At 39.5% G+C, this 18,112-nt stretch overlaps 1 protein-coding gene across 2 annotated transcripts in view; it reads left to right on the forward strand.

The window, feature by feature from the left end:
* LOC102209515 (neural Wiskott-Aldrich syndrome protein-like) overlaps positions 1–17,804 on the forward strand; it is a 25,509-nt gene extending 7,705 nt beyond the window's left edge. The window contains exons 2-12 of one of the 2 annotated variants that reach the window (XM_005725269.1): positions 1,118–1,142; positions 1,208–1,342; positions 1,491–1,577; positions 2,752–2,848; positions 4,568–4,591; positions 9,818–10,004; positions 10,918–10,960; positions 12,139–12,292; positions 13,259–13,806; positions 13,898–14,006; positions 15,039–17,804. In XM_005725269.1, coding sequence (XP_005725326.1) covers positions 1,118–1,142; positions 1,208–1,342; positions 1,491–1,577; positions 2,752–2,848; positions 4,568–4,591; positions 9,818–10,004; positions 10,918–10,960; positions 12,139–12,292; positions 13,259–13,806; positions 13,898–14,006; positions 15,039–15,100 — 1,471 coding nt within the window. In that variant the 3' untranslated portion in view covers positions 15,101–17,804. Of the gene's footprint in view, positions 1–1,117; positions 1,143–1,207; positions 1,343–1,490; positions 1,578–2,751; positions 2,849–4,567; positions 4,592–6,095; positions 8,193–9,817; positions 10,005–10,917; positions 10,961–12,138; positions 12,293–13,258; positions 13,807–13,897; positions 14,007–15,038 lie in introns of those variants that run through there. The other variant, XM_005725270.1, reaches the window with a different exon arrangement.
* Positions 17,805–18,112: the final 308 nt, after the last annotated feature.

Genomic DNA, 18,112 nt, shown 5'->3' on the forward strand with positions numbered 1-18,112 from the left:
TATCAGAATTGGCATTATGAGGGCAATAAACAATGCTCAATGGTACCCTGTGTTTTATTTTAGCAGTTAAACCCAGCACAGTGGGCTTTTTTTTTTTCATATGCAGAAGAAAATTTATCTGCATTTTGACTGCAAAATCAAACTTTTAGTTTCAGTTCAATGATAGAAGGAAGTGGAAGCTAATGAGGTGTCCATCCAGATATTCCAAGAATCATCATGATGACGTCTGCTGTACTGCAAAGACGAGCCTTGTGGTGTGGTTGTTACCCGTTTCAGTATTACATGTAGAATAGGAATTTTCTGATGATACTGATCTTGTACTGTGACTGACTTTCGAGGATCTGTCCAAAAAAAAAAGAAAGAAGATATGGACAAAACCACAAAAGCCAGAAAAATGCCCCCCTCCCAAAAAATCCCCACAACAAATGTTTGTATATTAGAAAAGGGTGATTTACTTGCCCTGTTTTGGGTTTTTTTGTTTGTTTTTTAACAAAACCTCTAATTCCCACTCAATTACAAAGAATAATCTAAGGGCTCCTCCGTATGTTGTCTTAATACCTCCAGTACATCCTAAAACTCACTTTAGATGAGAAGCTCACCAGGCATTTCCTGTCATGATGGTATTGCTTTCATGTATGTGTTAATGGCTGTGAACGTGGACCCCCTCAGTGTTAGAAACTCCCTGCAGCAACCTGTAAAAACTGCAGGTGTCTAACCCTGCCTTATGATAATGTCTCTGTGTGCACTACAGGTGTGTTTTTAGTGTGTTTGCACATAATATAATGCCTTTTTGTCTTAAACAAATGTTGGCTTCTTTGCCTTTTTCTATGCCTTTTATTGGGCGTGTATATGGGTTATGCGTTAATATAGTTGGAATTTCTTTGGAATATTTAATTTAAGGAGATGCTGAAATGCATGCAATATTCATAATACATAATTGGAGTAATTATGCATCGAGTCTATATTGTACATATCATTAAAAACTAGTGAAACTATCAGGGGTTTTTTGTTGTTTTTTTTAACTTATTTTAAGGCAAGTGGGGTGTTTCTGTTCTCTATCTGTATTTCATTTCTAATATTGCTTTATTCCTTTAGGATCCAGCTTGTAAATCTCTGGCACATGGCTGTATAAAACATGCTTTGTATAGAACATTAACACAGATATTTGCGATTCTCACTCTCCTCCTCCCTCTGTCCTTTTTTCCAGACATTGTCTTCAGGTGTGGTCCAGGTATTCACAGCAGATAGGAGCTCCAGCTGGAACAAGAAATGCTGCGGGGTGGCCTGTTTGGTTAAAGACAACCCCCAACGATCCTACTTCATCAGGGTCTTTGACATCAGGGTAGGTATATGGGAAGCAAGGGGCAATTCTGTGTGTAAAAGATGGCTTCTTATTGAGTTATCGTGATAATAAATTTCAACTTTCTACTTGCCTTATTAGTTGGTTGTTTATTTATTGTGTATTCAGCCGTGCTTCTGTTTCTCCACAGGATGGGAAGGTGATGTATGAACAGGAGCTGTACAACAACTTTAGCATTAGTGGCCCCAAACCATACTTCATCACATTTGCTGGAGATGTAAGTTTTTTCCCTCAGCAGTTACATTTGTCTTTTTACTTATCTTTCTCAACCTCAGGTTAGTTGATAATATTTAGACCCCTGCTTTAAATTTCTTTTGTGTTAACCGTTAGTGTTGCTGAAAAATATTCTCTTGAAAGAAAGTCAGCATTTAGATTGTTCTGCAGTGGGTGACCAAGAAAAGATATCGATAAGGTTTTAGCGATACCTAGAGTAGGGGGGTGGCTCAAGACTTTAACACAGTAATGTACTAATGTGGGTTTTTGGTTTTTTGTTTGTTTTTGGGGGGGATTGTTCAGCTGTGTGTGGCTCTGTTTTTGTGTACTGCTGAGTAAACATTACACCCATGCAGTCTCACATTTTAATGGAATTAGTAGGTACAAGTTGTACTTTCTGTAGCCAGTATGTGGCATTGAAAACCATAAGCCTATGTTTTGGTTCCTTATTTTTTGTTCAAATGTTCCTGAAAGCATGTCTACATCAGTTAAAGTTTACCACAGAGCATATTTCCTTCATCATAATCTTCATTCAGTCCAGAAATTCTGATGGAAACCTGCCATGGAAAGCATGTGTGACCAAAAGGCACCACCATTAAAGTTACGGAACTAGAAATTTGAGCTTTGTGTCACTTCTAAAGCTTTTCATGTCACAAGACGTCTTTATTTAAAGAGAATACAAACTGTTAGCACGGTGGATTAGACTTGAGCTGACCGTAAGCTTTACGGCACTGTTGTTCAGTTGCAGTATACGCATAATGGAAGTGTGTTTGGAAACCCATAGACCAGCGGTCCCCAACCCCCGTGCCTCGGACCGGTAGCGGTCCGTGAGTCGTTTGTACCGGCCGCGAGAGTTGAGGCTCAGGTGTGGTTTTCAGGGTTTTTATCGGTTTTTCAGCGTTATTTTGTTATCGTTTTTATCGTTAACTCTGTTTTCCTGGGTCTTTTCACGTGTGTTATGAATAAATCTTCCTTTTTTCAGTACCGGTACTAGTTTTTGTTGTATTTTTCCGAGACACCTTAAAGGCCGGTCCGTGAAAATATTGTCGGGCATAAACCGGTCCGTGGCGCAAAAAAGGTTGGGGACCGCTGCCAGAGACTATCCATAGATATACAGAAGTACCAAAATTCTATTTATAACAGTTTTTAAATTTCTTTTCTGTTTTGTGTCTTCACAGACATGCCAAGTGGGTCTGAACTTTTCCAATGAAGATGAGTGCAAGCGTTTCCGGATCGCTGCGGGAGAGCTAATGGGGAGAAAACTGAGGAAAACCGGTACCCACTTATTGCTATCACTGCTTCACCTTAGGTCCTAACTACTGATCTAACTTGCTGGGGGGAGAGAAAAATGACATGATTAGCAAAGTTTTGTCTTATGCTCAACAATCTGGTTTGTCTGATTATATTTCAAGCCAAATCATCACCATTCATCATTAAGTGGGAGCACAAGATCAAATACATTTCTAAACTTGTCATTTTTGAAACTGTTGGATGACAGAACTGGGCAAAAAAAGGTCTAAATTTCAATACATAGGCAATCTTAATCAGAGGTAGTCAATTAATGGAAGATGTGCCTTGGGGCCACATTTAGCTGTTCCTTATGTTTTAAATTTTTTCCTTTGTCTTTTTTTGCCTGGGTCTGTCTGCTGTTATCATCTGCTCTTCTCCTCATCTTATAAAGTTTTCAGAGCTGTTGGTAACACGTTCAGTGAGAGTACGATCCGAATACTGCCCTACTGTGACGTAGTCTTATTTAAAAAAAACTAAAAAAACAGATCTTCAGAGTCATCTTAACAGAAACCTCATAAAGTTGGTGCTGCCAAAAAACTTTCAAACATGTTAACAGAAATTGAAAGCTTTTAGGGGTTTTCCCCACGTACTTCCAAATGGTTCTTCCAAATGTTTCTTTTGACACAAATACCATCACATGACTTTTCAACCAAAACAAATGCATCATAATACTGCACCCAGGCTTTTGGGGAAGAAATATGCTGACTGTCCCAAGGGGGGCACTGCAGTTTCAGAATGAAATGTGCAGAACCAATCAATGATTCCTGCTTCATCTCTCAGGAGTAGAGCATTTCCAATGCTTTCTTGTAATTTACTGAACATGGCGATTGGTTTGAGAAACCAGTTTTTAAATATTGCACCCCTAAACTATTGTGTCAGTATTTACAGTAACACTTGAATAGCTCCAGATTAAAACAAAACAGGGTCAGGCAGTTTTTCCTTCAGTTCATTTCTTCATGCACCAACAACTCTAAAACTCTCCACCTAAAGACAAAGTCATCCACACAGACTCTCAGACTGAACATGAAACTGAAGAGATTCTTATCCACAGCCATCCAGATGCCTTCTCAGACTTGGCGCTCAGTTCTTAACTTTGATTATCTTGTGCTTGATTAAAACCGAGCCGTCTCCACTCTGCTTGTTCTGCGGGTCATTTCCTGACCTTTGAATCGATCGTTCTCTTTCATATTTCCCCCTCAGCCCGCTGCATTCGGTGCTTAATCTTATCAACAAGGCTTCCTCTTTTTGATCTTCCACCTCAGGAAAACTCAAGCCGTGTGTGTGTGCGTGTGTGTGTGTGTGCGTGTGTGTGTGTGTGTGTCCCATGTTAATTAACAACCTTTGAACTTCTAGAAAATAAATGTATTATTGTTAATATGAGATGCAACATCTCTTGTAAAGCCCTCTTGAGTTGTTGATAGTTTAAGTGTGGACTCTAGCTGGTGTGTGTGCGTGCGTGTGTGTAAGAATGTGTGATTTACTCCTTCTAAACACACTAACTGAACTCTGCTTGGCAATTTATTTTTTTCTGAATAACCCTCCATTCAGTGCAATACACGCACAATCCCGCCGAAACCTACAAATCGGCTCTCTTCTCTTTTTAACGTCTGTACTCTGACGCGCTCACACTCATCCGCTTCACATTAACACAGCCCACTACTTAGCACAGGAGTGTAATGACTTAATTTGTCTGTGTGTTCACAGAGAAGAGACGCGACCCTGCAAATGGTATGTTTTCCACTGTTTCTTTCTGAAATGATCAGAAAAGAAGTGTAAAGCCAGAGTCAGACTTGTGTCTGATGGTGTTGGCAAACATTTGTGACAGTCTGCTCACTGTGTCATACTGGCAGGGTTTCTGCGTAGCTCATGGTTTCAACGATCGTTCATTTCTTCTTATACTGTGGAGGAAACTACATAGCTACATTGCAGTTTAACTGATAATGCCTACATGAAATGTAAAATGCTAACTACATATGCAAACTACATACACCTGTATAGTTTATTAAGACATAAGCTGTGGGATATGTCACATAGAAAGACTTAAGCATAGCATCGGTCTATTTTACTGAAATTCATGCTGACAAGAAATGCAAAAAGAGGTGACTTGGTCTGAAACAGACAAGGAAAACGTCAGGCTTACAGACTGATTGGCAACCCTCTGGCAATTGGTGGTTGCTTGGGAAAAATGTGTATTCTCTTACCAGTTGATGAGTGGCTACTGGAAGTTGCCAGTAGTCACAAGGTGAAAACTGATCACTTTGCGACCGATGTCACACAGCAACCACTCAGGGGATATACTGGGGGTTTTTCCCTAGCAACCAGAGGTTGCCGGAAGGTTGTCAACTGGTCTCTGGGCCTATGTGACTGAGGTCTAAGCTATCAGCTGGAATGACCTGCCAGTTGACAAGTCATAGGGCAAAACTTTCAACAAGCTTCCCCCTTTCCTGATCTATGGCTTCTAACCATAGTTGGGCGATATCTGGTTTTAGTTTGGTTTAAGTGTCTTTAATTAGCCCAGCTCATAGCTGGGAACCAGATTTCACTTGGTACCAATTCTGTTGTGATAAAAAGAGGTGAAGAGGAATGTGTGACACTATGGATTCATACTTTGCTACGTTAGTTCTCAAACACTTGTGACAATGAGGGAGAGTTGCTTACTTCCCACACACAAACAATAAACCTTTATCATGCACTGGTTACCCAAACAGATGACCTTCCTAAAAGGGGATGTACAGAAGCGCAAGACTACAGTTAACTTAATGAAAATGGCACGGAAAAAACTAAACAAACCTGAAAACTAAAAACTTGAAATGTCACTAGAATTTTATCAAAAGTCCCAACAAGCACAAATTCCAGAAACCCAAAGCTCCTCTACGAAACCCCTAAGTTCCTTGAAACACATTTGTAATCCTTAATACTTACTTTTAAGATTGAGTGGCTGTATTATGACAGTGATAATAATATACAGTCAAAACAGCCAGTATGCATCCTGAGAACATTTTGCCAGCATAGAGCTGTTCCCCTTTGTGAAATACAAAGTAAATAGAGAAGCTGCTTATAGCTGGAAAGACTAGTTGTGAAACCGCTCCAGGAGCAGCTCAAGAAGAAGTGATGTGTTTGACATGAATCATCTCAAGGTTTTTGATGTTGCCTGTTTTGTTTTTTGGGATGTCTTTTTTTTCTCTCATAAACAATGGTTGTCTGCTATTTGTTTTGATTTGGGGGTGTTTTTGTTTGTTTTTTGTTTTGTTTTTAATGAATAATAAATGATTTACTGTATAAACAGTACACAACACATTGCTGGGTGTTATCAAAAACACAGCAAAGAAACTACATGCTCTGTTTCCTATTATTTGTCTTACTCCTTTTAAATTAGCTTTAAAACAGCCTGAGAAACATCAACATTTTGTGAGGCGATTCAAGGAAGTTTCATAAATATTTTCTTTGAATGACGGCTTGAGAACTTCTAAGAAATGTCTGATTTGGTATTTTTAATCCTGGTCTGTGTTGGAATGTAGAGCAAAACCATAACATGACACGACATTGCCCCGTAGTGGAGTCATGCCCTCGGTGTAGCGTCATTCTGCCGCTTAATATGGTCTGAGTAAACAGATGGAATACATTTGTGGATGTGCAGACGCTTGTGTTCTGGACATGTGTCACAAGACACACAGCCTAGTTTGAGAAATCAGTGATGAAGTAGTTTTAGACTGGAAGATTTGGCCCATATAATTGTTTGTGTGCCAGCATAAAGAGGTATTAACTTAGACAAGTATTTGGCTGATGCTTAGATTGGGGGTAGGTTAATGGAATTGGGCATGATGGTATTCTGATTGTATACATAAACATCATGTAAATCAGCTCAGGATTCATATTTTGGACTTTGAGTTGGTATTCATATGCAGCTTTTTCAAGGTCAGAGTTGGAAATGACAATTCAAAAACTAGTTTCTAAAGGCAACTTGTTCTATATACCTGTGCCCAGTAAAGCAGCCACCTATCCACCTATCCAAATCCAATTTCTATCTTGGATTTGCCGTGCATGGTCTCTTTTTGTGGAAAGGTACTTTTTGCATATGTAAGTTAGTCAATTTCCAAAGGAAATCCCTTTGGAATTTCCTCTCCATTCCTAACTGTCTTTATCTCCTTTCCCATCACTGCATCATCACTCTGTTACTGTCATCTCTAGTCTGGTTTTTGCTGTCCTCTCCACTACTCCTGCTGCCTGGTTGAGCACTTGCCTGCTCATCAATTATCCTCATCTGCCCTCCCTCTCTCTTCATTTAATCAGTCTGTTTTCTCTCTCATGTTTTTATCTATCGCCCTGCCCTTCTCCCTCTTTCTTTCTCTCCACTGATTCATCATGTTTTAGAAACCCCAGAGATTATTGTGGGATTATGACATGGATGGGTTTTAATGGTTACGTAAAACAGAGGCACAAAATCCAGAATAACTTGCTGGGATTAGATATGTTTTGCAGGAAAAGGGAGGAGGTAGTGGACAGACTGGTGGTGAAATGATCACAGCCAGCCAATCCGGGCATTACAATCTTGACAGTAGGGAGTCGAAGAGGATGAATAAGCTTCAGCCGCTGGCTGGCAAAGTTTTGGCTCTTTCCCCCTTTCCAAATGCATTGTTGGATGTTAGCTTTTTCAGCTGAGGAAGGAACCGAACCATATAATCATCACCAGATGCAGGAAATCTATTCAGTAAATGAAGACTCAGATCCATCACATCTTCTTGTATCGTTTTTGGAAGCAGAAACATCCTTCTGAACTGGATTCACATCTGACACAAGGCAACAAGTGGATAGTCTTTGATTGATAGCTCAGACGTATTGTTCACCAGACATTTCTGCACCTTTTTTTTTTTCTAAATTGAGAAAGAAGACCTGAGATCTTTTTGCTGCCTTTAAATCCGACCTCGTTCCCGCCTTATCTTTCATGCCAAGCCAACAACTACGATGATGTTCTGCACCACCTTTCTTTCTGCTCCTTCTGAGGAACTTAATTGTGAAGCTTCTGGAAGAGGAGCAACTATGGGAGGTGGAGGGCTGAGCCCAGGTAGCTGCCTGTCTTCCTTACATTGCCTGGTTCTCCCCCAGGATGAGCTGTACCCATCTCTTTCTGACCCCACTGCTCGACTTTCCATCTGCTCTGAAGACCGAGCTTGCAACTTGGTGGACAAAGTGCTTGTAGACATCAGTGTGACCACCTGCAATGCAAGAAGCAGCAGGTGTATTTGGGATAACCTGAGAAGGCGACGCAGTCGGTCCGCATCGCCTTCACCCAGCAAAATGCCCAACAGTCCTTGTAGCAAGCGTGTCGGAGGTATGTCTTTCATTTGAGGTGCCAATTGAAAGTTGTACAATTCTATTGTAAAGGCTGGAGTTGTTTCGCACGGATCAGAGATGCTGACTGCTGGGCTAGGAACAGTGATTGTAGGTTTCTTTGGTTGAGGATCCTTTAAAGGAGAGGCGATTTCTAAGTAACCCCTGAAAAGTCCACCACTGATGTAGCTGACTTGGGCTTAACTGTACCAGAGTGATTCAAATGATTTTCAATGCCAGTTAGCTATTAACAGTCCAAGCTACACAGCAGCAAGTGTGTTTTATTGCAGCCTAAGAGCAGTGAGTGATTTGATGACATGTCATCATATCAGAGAAAGTGTGTTGTCCCTACTTTAACCTGGGAGAGTAATGGAAACAGTTTTTTGCAGCTTTCAGTTACACAGCACAATATTAGCATTAATCGGTAAATGTTTTTACACACCTCTTAGCTTTGGGTTCCCAAATCCCCATTTTGAGAACCACTGTGGTTGAGACAGTAGTAGTGCTTGCTTGTTGTGTGACTGCTGGTTTGCAGATAAAATTACCATGTGACTTATTGACTATATTGGTAATCTTGCATTGCCTGTGTCCATTCTCCTTCATTTTAATACCTGGAAAACAAAAAACAAATGAACTTGTTCATTACTTTAGTATGTAAACAGACATTTTTCGTTGTTTGTGGTCAAATAAAGTCTGCTCTCTGTTCTGTGTATGCCTTCTCCTCTTGGACCTCCCTGGTTATGTAATCCATAATAAGAGCAAATCTATTAACTGTCTAGACCAAGGATGTCAAACTCATTTTACCTCACAGGTCAAACACAGGCTACTTTAATCTTATGTTGGCGGAAGCAGTGAAACTCCTATTTCTGTGAGTGTACAGAGAATTAGCCACACATTTAATCAATGAGATGTCTTACTGTATTAAAAAAAGAACAGTATGTCTCAGTTTTTTAATTATTTCAGTGTTGTATGAATTGCTATTAGGGATGTCTTTATTAGCAGGAAAAGGTGTAACACTTGTGAAAATACAGTTAAAAGTCTAGAATTTATGTGCTCCTTCACATTTTCCAAAGTCATCCAGTGGGCCAGATTGGGGTCTTCCCCAGGCCTATTCTGGCCCCCGGGCCTTGTGTTTGAGACCCATTGTCTAGACAATTGATGAGGACCAAAACTGAAGAGAACAAGTTTTTGAACACGTTTTAGACAAAAATGTACAAAGTCTTTAGTCTTAATGATGTTTAGCTTCATCTCTCTGTCTTAACTAATGTGATTATTTAGTTTAAATACCCCAGGGAAGTATGAAAAATGCTATTATTTATCATATACTGAATATTCTGACATTGTTTTCTCACCAACAGATTTAAATAACATGTGCAGATCTCCACACAGTCTGTAATAGTCATTAAAGGATGATTTAAGCACATAAAGTAAAAGCACAAACTCTATTTCTATATAGAGCCAGGGTCACAGGTCATGTTTTATGGCTTGTTAAACTCTTTTATGGCATTTTAATCTGAAGACAGTTCGTGCATTAGGCGTTTAAAGACACTTCTTTAGATGTAGGAGGAAAATCCTTTGTTGTTTTATATGAGCTGTAACTTTAGTACTGTCTTCTTCATTTTCCAGGACCCGCATTGCCCATGGCGACTGTCGATATCAAAAACCCAGAGATCAACAGCGTTCAGCGTTATCACAACAATTCTCAGATGAACAACATTGTGCACTCTTCCTTTCCTAAGAGGGAGAAAAAAGTCAAAGGGGGGAAGAAGAAGAGGTTGACAAAGGCAGACATCGGCACACCGAGCAACTTCCAGTGAGTGAGCCCAGGGTTGTTTGTTTAAGGTCAGAGGTAAACGCTGACCTTTGGTCTCCTTGGTAAACTGTTTTCCCTGGACTTTGTGCTTTTTCCAGTATTGTATTTTTTTGTAGGTCGTGTTTTTACCACTTACCATGAATTTCTTATAAATTGAATGCCATACTTTTCCTACACAAATGCCTGGAGTTCACATAAGTGCAACACATTGGACTGTCATGCATAAATTAAATCAGAGCAGCGCTGCAGAGTTTGACAGCACTAGGTGGCGCTACAGCAGCACAAAAAGCTTAAAAGGTCAGCTGTAATCCTGGTTCCCGCTTTGACAATTTGCTCTTTACAAAGCCTAATAATCCCACGTCACAGCCAGCATGAACTGCTGCACTATTACTTCATTTCCAAAATTTTAATAGCCATTAGTCAATCACCCACTTACCCTTATAAATAATACATTTAGTTAATTAAGCAGCACTTGGAGAAATTACACATGTTGTATTTTTATAATGTGGTTTTTAAGACACAGCAGGAATAATTAAATGAATTTTAAGCAGCGCTAACGTTGAAGGTAGTCCTCTGAGAAAGTCAAAAGTAGCACTAAAAGCTATGCTATGAGTTTCAGATGTCTTAAAATTTGATATAAAAGTTTGACACATTTGCACTGATGAACTTCTGCATCTGAAGAAGAGGTGAGGGGGTGGCAGCACTAATCCATTTAGTGCCATCCTACAGAATAAATAAACACAAATATCTTTGCTTTTACCTGACAAACACAGATTGGCTTTGCAGTTAATAGCTAATGGATCTTTGTCTGCTTTTTATTTGAATATAGGAAACATCATGTACTGTCTATGTATTCTGCCCCCTTCCTGAACACATCATGTCCCACATGCTCTCTCTTCTCCTTTTCTCACAGGCACATTGGACATGTAGGATGGGATCCAAACACAGGCTTTGATGTAAGCAGCATCCACAGAACCTAACACTAATATGTACATGTTTGTTGTGCGTGTCTGCACATGTCAGCTATGTGACCTCTAGACATTTGTGTGTAGCTCATCCATATGTCAAGTAGGCATCCCTCTTCTTGACAGATAGTTTAAATTTTAATACTGGCTCCCAAATATTAATCTGAGCTGTGTGGCTGAGCCATCGGGAGTGTTACACAAGGAGATTTTTTTTATTTATTCATTTTTTTTTGGTGATGTAGGGAATCAACCCACATCTGCATAATCCATGGACTCGTTCCCAAAAAGCTTCATCAGTAACTCTGTTGGACTCTGGATGATAGCTCTGAGATTATACAGGTCAAAGAGACTTGGTCTCCCTGTAAATGAAAAAATGAATTTCAGATGATTTTGGTTTCATAAGTTAATGCTTTCAAGGAGATTTTTTTTTTTTTTTTTTTTAGTGACGTCAGTCAAACAAAACCTGCTCACCTCTTAAATCCTCAGGCTTTTAAAACCTAGGCACAAATTGGAGGATTCATAAAAGGGTAAGGGATATATTTTATAATCTGTTCTTCAGGTACTTTTAGTAAAGTCAAAGTAAAGAACTTCCCCTTAAACAGAAGGTCTTTTTTTTTAATAGTCTGCTTGAATCAATTTGTCAAACCTGTCATATTATTAGAAAGCCAGATTAAATGTCATATTGAGGTCTTCATCTCTTGCAACTTGATCTCGACTTGCAACAGAGCATTTTCTGCTTCCAGAGTCCACTCCTGTAACAAGTCCTACACAGACCTTTGGTAGCTCAGAACTGAAACCACCAGGTGGCACCATAACGGCTGATATTCTGGCCTTTTCTCGAGCCCACTCTTATTTCAGCTTTTTATTTAGAAATGTCTCCCCAAAACAACATGACATTGACAGAAAGTTACTCCTCACATTCAGCTTTTGATTTGGCTCAGAGTGCATCTCCTAAAACTTCAAAAAAATTCTTTAATATTTTCTTGAAAATATTTCCTTACAATCTTATTTCCGTGAACGATAAAGGTATTTTTCTGGTTGATGTTTGCCTGAAATTCCTGTTTGTACATTTGCAGCTGCACATAATCTGATTACCTGTGGGATAACCTGAACCTAAAGTGTAGGTGCAGAGGCTAAATGTCATGTTTAAATCTCTGTTTATTCTTCAGCTGAATAACTTGGACCCAGAGCTGAAAAACCTGTTTGATATGTGTGGCATTTCTGAGGCTCAGCTAAAGGATAAAGAGACCTCTAAGGTCATCTATGATTTCATCGAGAAGAACGGAGGTGTAGATGCTGTCAAAGATGAGCTGCGGAAACAAGGTACGGCCACAGAAACGAATATGTAGCCCGGGTTTTCATATCTTGATATAAGAAATAGGAATTTAACTATACTGTTAAATTTGATGTATGTGCGTGTTTGTGCAGGACACTCACCCTCTGAAAATGTGTTTAATGGGTTGATTGTCTTTAATTGACAATCTAACTAGTGTGGTGGTTTTATCCCCAGGTCCGCCCAGGTGGAGTGGTAGGTTTCTATGCATGACCTGCTGTGACTGTGCATGTAGAGTCAAACTATGAATCCGAGCTGTTTCAGGTCTTCAGTCTTTTTGCTGTTTTGCACCTGATTGTTCTCGAGTTGGATGTGCTGTCGACTCTCTGGAGACATACCAGCTGTTTGTCACGTTAGACAGGTTTCCTTTGTTTCACGGAAACATTGTCCTGCAATGACACTACTTTAAATACTTTGTTTCTATCTAACCTCTCACATGAACTTCAGCCACACTTGTAAATGTTTGGCCCGTCATGTTTTAAACACTTTGCACGTGAATTTACGTTTGTTTAACCAGGCTTTAGTCGTCAGTGAAGCAGAGCCAAACTAGCTTTTTGAGCTTTGGAAAGCATGTTTTTAAATGGTGTTCACATACTTGGAATGGGGATACGAAGTCCAATTTGGGAGTATTAACATCTTTCTTTGAAAGTTTGTGGACATTTTTTTTCTCAATACAGATTTTGTGAACAAAAAAACCCCACCAGTTATTTGCAAGAAGGCTGCTCCTTCACTCAACTCTGTAATTGCATGGCTTTGCGCAAGAAGACCTGACGAGCACTTCTTGACTGAGATTCCTTAAAATCTTTAGGAATTGTCCAGATTTTCCTCTGCCCTTCATTAAAATTATATGTAGAGAATAAAAAGGAAAAATAACCTGTAGGGGATACAGTGTGAACTACAAATGGTTCAATCACAAGTTTCTGCTTTAACTTTTTTCTTCTCCTCCTTTTCTTCAGCACCTCCACCTCCACCTCCATCCAGAGGCGGCCCTCCTCCCCCACCCCCACATCACGGCTCCGCCCCTCCCCCACCACCACCTCCCGCACGGGGACGAGGTGCACCTCCACCTCCTCCCCCCTCCAGAGCTCCCGTCTCTGCACCCCCGCCTCCCCCTCCATCACGGCCAGGCATATCTGCTCCACCGCCGCCTCCTCCCAGCCGCGGCCCACTCCCGCCACCCCCTCCACCGGTCCACGCATCCCTTCCCGTTGCACCTCCCCCACCACCCCCGCCTCCCCCCTCATCTGGCGCTGGCGCTGGCGCACCACCACCTCCTCCTCCCCCGCCACCTCCTCCTGGCCCTCCACCCCCAGCTCCTCCACTCGCCACAGAAGCTAACGGAGGGGACAGCAGCCTGCCGACATCTGGAAACAAGTCGGCGCTGCTGAGTCAGATCAGAGAAGGAACCCAGCTTAAAAAGGTGGAGCAGAAAGAGAGGCCAGCATCCAACGTGGGCAGAGACGCGCTTCTGGACCAAATCCGACAAGGAATCCAACTTAAAACTGTGAGTATTCATCCATCCCACACAGCATCTCTCCATCCGCTGTGCTTTCTTTGCATGCTTTAACCACCACGTTTATGTATTGTCTTTACAGAGGGACGATAATAATGACTCAGCACCTGCCTCACCAGCCCCATCATCAGGTATTGTTGGGGCCCTCATGGAGGTGATGGAGAAAAGGAAAAGGGCTATTCACTCTTCAGGTACTTTCAAATATATCAGTCTTTATCACCTACTCAGCTATCGCTACAACATATATCTGTAGTTAAAACTAGGACTATCTTTGTTTCCTGTTGACTACCAATTTTTACCTCTCAGCCAGAAAAGGCCGATGGGGTATGACCCCGGCATTTGTGAATGCGATGACTGAAAAAAACCTGTCTGACCGACTATGAGGCAGTGTAGGATTTTCAAACTGATACCTTAGATGCATCTACTAAAAATCTCAGATGAGTTTCTATCTCAGTGGCCTTGACCTGAAGGTCAGAGGTCAAGTTTTCCACCCGTATTGAACATGATTTTATTAGTAAAGCATTTAAATCCAAGCTTACCTGACACACTGTTAGCAGCCTATAATAAGTACTGATGTAAATCACCCTGCAAAAAAGGAATGGAAGTGATCTTTATCAGTTAATTTCATTGGCTGTTTTACATGGAACAAGGTAGGGCAGCCTTGAGTCTCTTAGTGTTTTTCCACTTTTAGTTGGCATTCACACAAATTCAGCTCCATATATCGAAAACGGTTTCACATGAAGTCAATGCAAAGTAATGAAACTTTCTTAAGCTATTCTTGTGCTACGCAGTCATCAAACTGTTTTATAAACTGAAATACAACAAGGAGAAAAAAAAAGCTTGTCATCGATCTCGGAGCGTTTTCCCTGAAGAGGCTTGTCAGCACCACCAAGTTTACACCAACTGCAGTCATTTGAACGTCATTTACTCTAAATCTGATGACATTTAAAGAATACAATGGAATAGAGTAGCCCTTTATTGTCATTGTACACGTACAACCAAATTGTGGAACAACTTCCTCATCAGTCGAACATCCTCATGATTTTTTGTTTTTCACTTTTTCATTTAAAAACAAAACAAAACATGAAAGTCACCCTCAGAGAATTTTGAACAACAGTATAATTCATCATACATAGCCTCTGTGTAAATATTGCTGTTTTATTGCCTGCATTAAGCACTTTTCATCTCTTTCAGCCTAGATAACATGATTTTTCTTTCTACAGATGAGGATGATGATGATGAAGATGATGAAGACTTTGAGGAGGAGGATGAGTGGGATGACTAGTGTTTGTTTGTTTTGTTTTTTCTTTTTCTTTTTCTCCCCTTCCCAAACCCCCCATTCCTCAATTCCCCAACCAAATGATCACAACACTAAAATTGTATTTGGAAAAAGAAATCGTTAATTTCAAAATTATTAATGTAAATGTTCTATTGATTTGCTGTATATTTTTTGTTGCCTTCATGCCTTTTTATTAATCTGTGCAATACCTCATTTAATCTGTAAATGTTTGTCATTGTCATCTTCGGTCGTCGGCCCTTCATCTTCTCCCTTTATGCCTTATTGGCTGGATCTGTCTCTTGATAGCAATATGTCTCATCTCTCATTTTAAGTGTCCCTTGCCCCCCCACATCACTCCCTCATCTGTCACTCAGGCATCTTTCATATCTGCTGCCTCCCATTGCACACGTTCCCAGTCGTCAGTTTAACGTGCAAGTTTATATCAATTTGTCTTTCAAATTTCAGAGTTAAATGTAGTTTTGGGGTGGTAACTTACAAAACAGGTCGCCACAGATCTTTTGATTAGTCGTATCATCGTTGTTCATTAGGAGGGAAAAGAATTAACTATTTTCATACCCTACTGCTCTGTAGTTTATTTTTACGTATTCAAATGATCCTAGTTTAGCACTCATATTTTCTTAAAACAAAGAGGATTTTTGGAATATTTAGCTTCATTTGTTGTGGACTGTAAATTTTCTCCAGAGTTTGAGTCTTGTTATATTTTTGCACAGATTAAAAAGAGGAGACTCGCTGCATGAATACAGGACATTTTTCAGGTCTGCTTCATTATGGAAATTACATACGCTTTAGGTAATGAGACAGAAATACACCTGAACATGAAGCTTTTTTTTATTTCATTTGTTTTTAAACACACAACACTACATAGAGTACATGAATGGAGGTAGCCCACAGTGTTATGGCAGGCTATCTGTTGTGATTTTTAGGGTTTTGGGGTGTGTTTTTTTTTTTTCTTCTTTTTTTTTTTTCCAACAACACTAAAGATTCAGCTGAATCTGTGTTCTGTTTTTTTACAATAGCAAGCAGAGTATTAATAAATGCCTGTTTGTTGAAATCAGGTCATTCATCATGTAAAACTTGTGGAATAAAGACATTTTAGTTTTCATACCTGATGCTTATCATGGGTCCATATGCAAAGTTACTGTGCAGAAACACCAGGGCTAACATCATGTACTTCCTGCTATAGGAAGAAATGCATTCATGGCATTCTTCTAACAAGTATCATTATTTTAGCTAACTGTAAATCATGAGGTGTAACATAGGAATTACTTCCATAAAGAACTCTGTGGTTAACAGTTCTCTACAAAGACTAAAGATTCAAGCTGTCATTTGATCTGAACTAAAAAAAAGGAAAACGTTATCAGCAAGTTTAACATTTTTTTATTTAATGTTAAATAGGACAAAATACTTAAGTCACAACTAGTTAAAAATCTGCTTAATTGTTAGAGAACTGTAATTTCCACAGTTGTGCAAATTCCTTCTAACCCGTTTGTCTGTAAAGTGATATTGTATAACAACTTTTGCTAAACAGCAGTTGATAAGTTTTCCTTTAGTGCTTTCTGTCTGAAAGGTTCTGCAAGATATGGTTAAAATTATCCGTCAGCACAAACCACCTTTTCCTGAATGTGTGGAATAGCTTGCTTATTTCCTACAAATTTAGATCTTAATTACAAATCAAGTTAAAATTTCAAGTTGGGTCTGTCAAAATTTTGATTTAAATATATCTCAAAATTTCAAGGTTTTTTTTGTTTGTTTTTTTTGCATTGGCAGAAAATGGCTTTAGAAGCTAAACAAAATTATGACAGATAATGGAAAATAAAGAAGGCAAGTCACTTCTACTAGTGAGCAATGGTGACAAATGACAGGTATTGGTAAACCCTGTATTATAAAATTAGCTCTAACAGCAGCCATAAATGGAAAATGTTAACATTTATCATAAAGTAATATATTTTCTGTTATTGTTGGCTAACATTAGCCATTAGCATATGTTTATAGCACACATTAAACCCTTGGCCTCTAAAATAGAAGTAACCTGACTTCCAACCTGTACATAATCAGTGAAGCATCATGAAGACTGATTGGTATGGTTTAGCTAACCATATGCTAGCTGCTTATGCCAGAACAATAAACGTGGCAGAGAAAACCGTGAACCGAACTAAGTAAGGGTGAGGAGTACCGCTCGCCAAGAAAGGGGGAAAAATCTAAAACCTGTTGCTGTGTCATGAGTTGTCATGTTTAGTAATTAAACCTTAAAAAAAGCATATTAGCATTCCAGTCTGGGTAATTTTGCTAATACGTTTCTGGATAATTAAAAAAAAAAAAAAAAGGCCAATACAACACTCGCAGTGCATGAAGTTTCTTGAAAAATACTGTGATTGAAAACATTTAAAGCTTTTCAAACTATAATTTCTTTCCTTCTGTTTGCTGTTTAAGAAAACAAATATTTCCTTCAAATTATGTCTTTGAGAGACAAATTGCCACTTGATTTTCTAACTGACCTCTTTTTTTTTTTCTTTTTTTTTTTTTGTCAAATACTAAGATACTTCTTGGGAGAAAAACTAGCCATGTTTTGCTGATGTTAGCTTCTGTAGGTAACTCGGTTAATAAGACATTGTGAATGCCAAGTCTTACCAAAAAGGCCAGACGAATAATGACTCTTACAATGTACACTCCAATAAAAGGTTGATATATACGTATTTTGTTATTTGGACTCGTTGCTATGTTTGTTGTTTGTTTTAACCTTCACATCTTGTCACAATGGATGTCTCCTCCAATCTTTGCCTTTCGTACAAAACCACTGGTAAATCTTTTGTTGTAGGTCTCACAAGACATGGTAACATTCCTTTTCTATAATGAAGAGGTAAAATGAAAGGAGATCACAATCATGTCAGTCCAGCATGTAATGTGAGCAAGGAATGTAGGTCCCATCACCTACAGATCTGGAAACAGCTGGACAGAGGATTATCACAGCCTTTACTGACCCAGGTAGAATAAAGGGCA

The sequence above is a fragment of the Pundamilia nyererei genome, unplaced genomic scaffold (assembly GCF_000239375.1).
Source record: "Pundamilia nyererei isolate P.nyererei 1_Seehausen unplaced genomic scaffold, PunNye1.0 scaffold00014, whole genome shotgun sequence".
NCBI lineage: Eukaryota > Metazoa > Chordata > Actinopteri > Cichliformes > Cichlidae > Pundamilia > Pundamilia nyererei.